Here is an 8,189-nt window from a genome sequence, read left to right as displayed (position 1 = left end):
TGATGAACAGCTTCCCACGAACCGCTTCGTACTTCTCTCGTCCGGTATCACGAACCACGAATAGACGAACTCACCCCCGAACACGGACCAAGATCCTCGATCAAGCTGTCGATAGAAGCTTGATCACGAGCTTAAGGTATGCTCGTGAACAAGGAGATCTTCGAACAGAAAAGGTTTGATCTCGGATGGGAGAAAGAAAGAAAGATGGTTTAGGGTTTGTGAAAGAGAGAAGGAGATCGGCGGCTGCCTTAGGGTTTTAGGGTTTAGGAAGCGGCGGCTGCTTTAGGGTTTAGGGTTAGAGGCTATCGTGCTGATAACGTGTTGTAAACTAGAGAATTTAGGAAGTGAAATCTCTTAGTCTTATTGATTAATGTCGAGCATACAAGTATATATAATAAAAGTACAAGGGCTAAAGCCCATAAAGCAATCGAGTACATAAGATAGGCCATGGGCCGTGAAGCAATGGCCATGGGCCGTAAAGCTATGGCCGATGGGCCGTACATGTGCGGACAGTAAATGGGCCGAATGGCCATGTCCTAACGGACTGTAAGCGAGCCGGTCTATGGAGTCCACAAGTGTTTTACAACACCGCAGGAAATCACAGCCGTTTAATATTGTTTTCTTTCGTTCTTGAAATCACAAGTGATTGTTCAGAACGTAGAATATAGTGCTTTTATTTTTGATCTACTGTGAAGTTTTTTGTGCAGGACACATTACTTTCGTTGCGTTTTAAACCACACTGGCACTGTTAGTTTAGAGTCGTACGACTCTTGCTGTGACTAAAACGACTNTTTTTTTTTTTTTTTTTTTTTTTTTTTTTCAAAGTTAACTTGTATCTTACAGAGAGGAAGATAAGAAAAGTACATAATTGAAACTTTGTGTCAATGGCAATTTGATCTGTTTTTTTGTAGATCTGTTAAAAAATAAAAATAAAAACTAGGGACAGTCGCCGTTTCAAATCAAAAGCTTTTGGTTGTGTAGCTGCTTTCAACAGCAATTCTGAATATCAAAAATTCTAATTGCGACAGAGTCACAGAAAGTAGAAAACCAAAGAAAAAATGAAAAAAAAAACACTGAAAGTAATTTTGTGATAAATAGTCGCCGTAACTAACTGCCGAACAGACCCAATGTAGAACAAAATTACATGGTACAAATGTATAGTTGTCATGTCGGGGACATTTGATTTAACAAATTTCGTAGTAGGTCGTGAGAGGAAAGATTTGCACCCAAAAAGAAAAAAGAGAAGAATAAGAAACATTAAAAGTATGGAATAGCAGTAAACAAAAAAAAAAAAAGAACAATAAGGAATAAGAAAACTAATCTCCCTTATCTTTATTTGAATGAAAAGAATGAGAACATAACAAATGAAAGAAGAGAAATATGTTGTATTGACACAAATATTTTGTATCATATGACGGACCTTTATTAGCGCTCATACTAAATTGATGTAAGCACTATCAGCACACAAAAAAACTACTCTTCAAGCGCTTATAATATGGCTCGGACGAACTTATCTTCAAGCAGCGGATTGATAAATATGGATTAATGAAATGTTTTTGATAAATATCAAGAACATATATTGATAAAATTATAATGAAAACGCTCCCCGTTAATACTAGTTTTATTCATTAGACTAACAAGGCATGCATGCATGCATATCAAATAAAGCTTGATTTAATATAAAATAAAAGGAACATAATATCGTATAGTACACAAATGCAAAACGTCTTCACGAACTTATACCACAGAGGGAATCTGAGGGCTTGACATGAGTTTGTGGAATATTTCTGATGAGATTTCATCACCGTTCACCACTAAGGCCTTCAGATCAGCGTCGGTGATTCTCTGAAAAAATAACAAATTGAAACTAAGTGAGTGTGAGGGCATTTTTAATCAAAGTTTTAAAACTCCATTAGTAATTTATGTTACAATATGATATATAATTAAAATATTTTGAACTATGAGAAGATACAAAATATAAATAAAACCTTTTTCTGTTTGGTTAACTCTCTGAATCGTAAGAATATGTCTTTCAATTGCTCATCATTGATTTCGTATCCCAACTGAGAATGCAAAAAAAAAAAAACATATATATAAATATATGATCAATATATGATTTAAGATTAAACTATTACGAAATTACATGGGTACGTACCTCTTTCAGCCGGTCTTTTATAGCGTGACGTCCACTGCATATATTCATTGATGTTTAATTAAATTAATTTAACAACGGTACGTAGCTTTAGTAAATCTAAAACTAAGAAACATCACTTACCTAAGCTTCCCAAGAACAAGTCCAGACGTTAGAGATTTTGCGATCCCAATATCTTCTGGTGATAAGATCTCATATGTACTTCGATTTTTCAACATTCCATCCTGCAAATGTTTGAACAATCACCATACATACACATACATCAAACGATTTCCTATATTTTAATTCTTATGTCATACATATATAATAATTAATTATAAATTACGGAACTTGGTGAATGCCACTCTCATGAACAAAACAGTTGTCTCCAACTATGGGTTTATGTGGTTGAGCAAACATGCCGGTGTGCTCTTGAACCTGCTCAAGAATTTACATATGAAATTTTGGTCAATTATTATTAAGGCTAAAAATTAGTATAACAAAACTTCTTTATATAATATATATATATATATATATATATATATCAATGTGTATATATGAAGTTACCATCTTGCTAGTAGCCATAATTTGGCGTGTGTTTATATTTGTGTAAACACCATCCATCAGATATTCTCCTCGACATTTCAAAGCCATCACGACCTACATACAGAATAGTCTTTCCATAAAGAACATGAAAGCATCTGGTTTTTTTTTGTCCACCATTTAAATACTTAATTTAAGGATCACGTTACCTAATTCTTTTGGTGGTGCGATTGTTATCATTTTAACTATTTAATTTTAGAGTCACATGAGCATGCGATTCAATTTCCTGTTTTCTATTATATCTCCTCCTTTCTTTATTTTCTTCAACTTTTATTCTTTTTCCGTTTTCACCATAGTTTCCTATTTTTTTTACCCCATTTTACCGATTACATATTTTTTACTAGATCTATTGTAAATGACTTGTAATTACTAAAACCTTTGTTTCTGGTTTGTTGTTCATTTTTTATGGGTTTACGTAATGTTTTATTTTAGTGTTATAAACCTTTTTTTTTTGTCTTTTAAAAAATCATAGTAAATTTAAAGGACACATTTTTAGAAAATACTCATGATGACGACGACGATCTTACCTCTTCAAGCGGCGCATTCCCACTTCTTTCACCTATTCCGTTGATCGTCACTTCGATTTGTCTTGCGCCCGCACATATACCCTATATATACATGTATCAGTGTTATAAACATATTGTTCTATATGTTTATTACTCTGCCATCTCGATATTATAACTTTTTACGGCGATTTTGTTAGTCAATCTAACACAGAAAAAAGAAGAGTAATTACGTACAGAGATTGTGTTGGCGGTAGCAACACCAAGGTCGTTGTGACAATGAATGGCGAAGACAACATCATCAGACCCAGGAGTGTTAGCATTGACATAAGCCACGAGTTCTCCAAATTCTGGGGGCATGTTGATCCCGACCGTGTCCGCGAATCCCACCGTTGTTGCCCCAGCTCTAATCGATTCTCCTAGAATCTTACATAGAAAATCCTTATCCGACCTGAATCACACTTTAGTATTTTAAAATCTATATATATAGATATATGAAATGATCAAATTTGTAAATTTTATAACTCAACAGCTAAAAGCGTTTTAGATTATATGATCTAAAATTGTTTCAGTTTGCATGTAAAAGGTTATTTTAGAAAGAAATTGTACGTAAATCGAACGACGCAAGATTACTAACAAAGACTTTGTAACGTATAACCAAATAGCCGCAAAAAAAAAAAAACAAAAAAAAAAATATTTTTAAGGTTTCAAGATACCTGCCACCATCTTCGCACCCAAGTTGGATGTCAGTGAAGCCCAAGCTTTTAGCGTACTTAATACTACTCACGGCTATCTCGATCAATTCTTCTTGAGTCTTTTTCAACTTATATTTCATGTGAATGTCACTAGTAGATGTGAACAATGTTACCCTCGGCCTCTTGGCGTATTTCAGCGCCTCCCAAGCCGCGTCGATGTCACTTTTTTTGCATCGTGCAAGGGCGGCTATCACCGGGACGTAGCCGGTTTCCTCATCCACCTAGGCAAGACAGCAATATATTAATTTATATTCGTTGCTGTCAGTCAACTTTGGACAATTACTCAATTTTATGTTTGTATCTTTATTAATAACTTATTTCTGATACCCGATTTCTTTAATATTTAATTAGTTTACTATTTTCATCATTTGTCAAAAAATAATAAGATAAACTATATATACAGCTTGATCATAAACCATTATATTATATTTTTATGTGAGGGAAATGAAGAAACAACCTCGTTCCCGACGGTCTTGGCGATAGTTTTAATGGTTTCGAACTCTTCCTCAGACGACACTGGAAAACCGACTTCCATGATGTCTACTCGGAGTTTAGCGAGCTGGCGGGCAATCTCTAGCTTCTGCGGTGGAGTAAGAGCTGCACCGGGAGATTGTTCACCGTCACGGAGCGTCGTGTCTAATATACGCACATACCTCTTGTCGGGGAGCTTGTTAGGTTTGTATTCAGGCCACCGTTCCACGATGGGTTTGAGGTCAGTGCCACTAGTTACCGCATGTTTCGACTCAGAGGAGCTACATGAGATAAACAAAGTCACTTTTTTGCACGGACGGTTCAGGCGGATAGAAGGCAGAGAAGATCCTATGGGTAACACTGACCGGACAACCATGCTAGGACTGATGGTTGTGATCATACTGGAAGATTTGAGAAGTAACGAAGCCATAACTATAGAGAAACGTAGGGAGAGAAAACAAGAGATGATTTAATTTGATTTGGAGGATAAAGAATGAGGAAATTGGTTTACTTTTAAATGGAGTATATATATATATGTAATATATGATATAGCTATATTTATAGACAGAAATGGTTACTCAAATTTTATATAATTTGTAGACCACTTGGTGTCCAAAGCTTTAAACTAATTCTTATTTAGTAATGGTTTAGTTATCTTTTCAAAGGCTGTACAGTGGTTATAATATTCAAATCCTATATGTAATAGTTGGAACTTGGAAGGCTCTCTACAAGACTTACACATCAGCATGCTACATATATCATTAGTATTTCTATTTGGTTACAAAGGATTAAACCATACATTAACTCTTCATTGTTTCATTGTTTATATGACAAATGACATGCTACTTATTACTTGAATGTATAAGAAAATTAACTATATTAATTATATTAAATATTGTAACCACATGCATAGACATCAAATAATCGATTAAAGTATGATCATACGATCATATACTTGACAACTGTAAACGAAATGTATTCAACTATACATTTTAAATGATTTGAGTTTTTGTAAGTTTTTATTTGATATTGATGATTATGAATGTACTTAGAAAAATTGTTATGATTTGTTATTAAAACACTGTGATATTGCATTTAAAAGCCATGCAATTTAGATTTTTGTATTCTGAATTTCTAAAATAATTTGTAATTCAGTTAAAGATCATTGCTTAATACATTTCAAATGACGTTTACCCAAAAAAAAAATAATTATGACTGTAAATTTTCATTGACATTTATGAATAATATAACATATATATAACAACAAATTTTAAAATAGTTTTTGAAACATATGATTAAATAACATAATATTATTCATTTTAACCCACCTCATTCCATATACTTGATTGAATACATCTCTCTAAGTTATATATATATATATGTACTCGGTTTAATCGCGGTTATATTTTCTAATAAGTAACCTGATACTTAATCATCATAATTCAAAACAAATCTATAGCTAATTCTCTTCTTACAAACATGTGCTTTCTCAAAGATACATTAGGAAGTGGGGATTTTAGGTCTTATAATTTAGACTATCAATATCTTGGAGACTATCAAAGTTATGTCACTAGATTACCTTGAAAATCTTATAAGCTTACAACTATATTATTTTCTGGATATAGATTTATTACAAAATGAAACTCTTGCATGGAATCAGTTCAAGCTAATGAGTCCGATTAGACCAAGATGAAGCCATTCACCACTTCAGTCACCCACGGTTATTATTTTCAATCTTACATAGATGGCTCACGGAAAATATATTCAGATTCACAATAGTTTTGTTTTCAGGGTTAAGTGGACGAATCTATAATGGGGGATAGGAAAGCATAACAATTTTCTCCCAACTTACAACTAAAAGAATTAGGGGCAATGATTTTATAACATACTGTTTTATTGTTGAAGATGATATTAAAATTCGCCATACTATTATATATACTTTTCCTACGCATTTGGATGAACACATCAAGATCATTTTTTTTCTTCTTCTTTTTTTCTTACATTCTAAAAATTGTAAGAAGAATAGTCTATACCACTCTTCTCAATAACATTATTTTTGTAGGCTATGTACCTCTGGTTTGTATTTTGCAATTTTTTTAATTTTAATCATATCCATTGATAACAAAAGAAATAAATTTAATTCATTATATTAATATATTATGAATTTAAGAAATATATAAAGTTTACTCATTTCATTATCCAGTATACCTTTTTAATGATAACTAACCCAATACATGTTACATATTCTTTACGTATCAACTTATTCAGTTTGTAGTTATTAATTCATACATTTCGTTTTATGTTTATAATATTTGTAATATATTAATCTCTTCAATTTATTATTTTCTAATTTTCTGAATTGGTATATATACATATTTTTTTGGATAAAATGTTAATTATATTACCAAAAGAGAATCTAAGGTTTACAACAAACTTATAAGGCCCATAAAAAATGAAAAACCATTAGAAATCAGAGAGATTAGTTGGATAAATTCTACTTTTATTTTTTAATTTTCTGAATTGGTAGTTTTTTAAATAAAATATTTGATTAGATGATTGAATCTATTTAACTGAAAGAAAAATACGAGAAAATTTGTTAAGGGAATTCTGTTTATTTTTTTCTCTCATAAACATTTTTTTTCCAATCAAACTTTTAATTTGTTAAAAGTGAACTCCAAAATTGGTTGTACAAACACGAAGATGGGAGTTTTACAAAAGAAGTTTCAACTTTCATAAACATTTTTTAAAAACTATTATAATAGTGTAGTATCAAATGATTACATTCACAGTCACAGATTAAATAAACATTTTTTAAAACTAATAGTGTAGTATCAAATGATTACATTCACAGTCACAGATTAAATGCAATTTAGGACGTATAATCACGTGGGATGCACCTCCAGGTAGGTGTCACTGACATATCACATACGCTAATCTCTATGAAGAAGCTATAATAGTTGCAACTTATCAACCATAATGAGGTTTTCTAATAAACTATTTCTTCTCAAATAACATTTTTATACTAACACGGTTCCTATTTTTTTTGAACACCACTAACACGTTTCTTATCTCCTTTAGAACAAAAAGACATTATTATTTTGTTTATTTTTTGTAGACATGGTACGGTTCTCATCTTAATATATTAAAGAATAAGTGAACGAAATCGATCCGGAATTATTTGATAAGTAAATTCAATGTGCATGTGGAATCCCGAGAAGAAAATTAAGTCAATTACTGCTGCTCTTGGTGTTGCTGAGTTTTTTAACCAGTGAGTTCTTCTACGAAATTTGAAGAACTAAATAGATCATCATTAAAATATTTCTTTATGATTTATCTATGGAAACTACTTTTAAATAGATGATCTATTTTGCACAGAAAAAAAAAAAAATCAACTATTATAAAATTGTTGTAACTTAATCATGTTTGGTCGTAAAGTTTTTTTTTTTTAAGTTTTTTTTTTTGAAGTTGGTGAGGATTTTTGAGTTTCCTCATTATTCAACTTGACGTTAATTACCATGAATGGTCGGTGAAAAGAGGAAAAATGATTTTTGGTTTAATGATAATTTCATTCGAGATTTTGATTTTTATTTAAGGGCATGTTCGTTTGGTGTATTAGATGCAATATATGGATACATTATCAAAATGTAGTATTTGGACGCAATATCTGAACATCTAAATAATGTTCATTTGCATTATTAGTTTATATGTCCAGAAATTGTATCTAGA

General features: G+C 31.7%; 1 protein-coding gene across 1 annotated transcript; it reads right to left on the bottom strand.

The window, feature by feature from the left end:
* Window positions 1,659–5,025, bottom strand: LOC104706602 (methylthioalkylmalate synthase 3, chloroplastic-like). Its single transcript, XM_010422797.2, has 10 exons — window positions 4,450–5,025; window positions 3,954–4,213; window positions 3,475–3,688; window positions 3,262–3,342; window positions 2,699–2,791; window positions 2,483–2,569; window positions 2,276–2,376; window positions 2,156–2,189; window positions 1,989–2,063; window positions 1,659–1,845 (listed from the first exon to the last, which is right to left on the bottom strand). The coding sequence occupies exons 1-10, from the start codon at window positions 4,891–4,893 to the stop codon at window positions 1,738–1,740; spliced, it is 1,497 nt and encodes a 498-aa protein (XP_010421099.1). The 5' UTR covers window positions 4,894–5,025; the 3' UTR covers window positions 1,659–1,737.

The sequence above is a fragment of the Camelina sativa genome, chromosome 8 (genome assembly GCF_000633955.1).
Source record: "Camelina sativa cultivar DH55 chromosome 8, Cs, whole genome shotgun sequence".
Classification (NCBI taxonomy): domain Eukaryota; kingdom Viridiplantae; phylum Streptophyta; class Magnoliopsida; order Brassicales; family Brassicaceae; genus Camelina; species Camelina sativa.
Note: the sequence above shows the minus strand (reverse complement) of the source record. Positions and strands in the feature narration are given on the sequence as shown.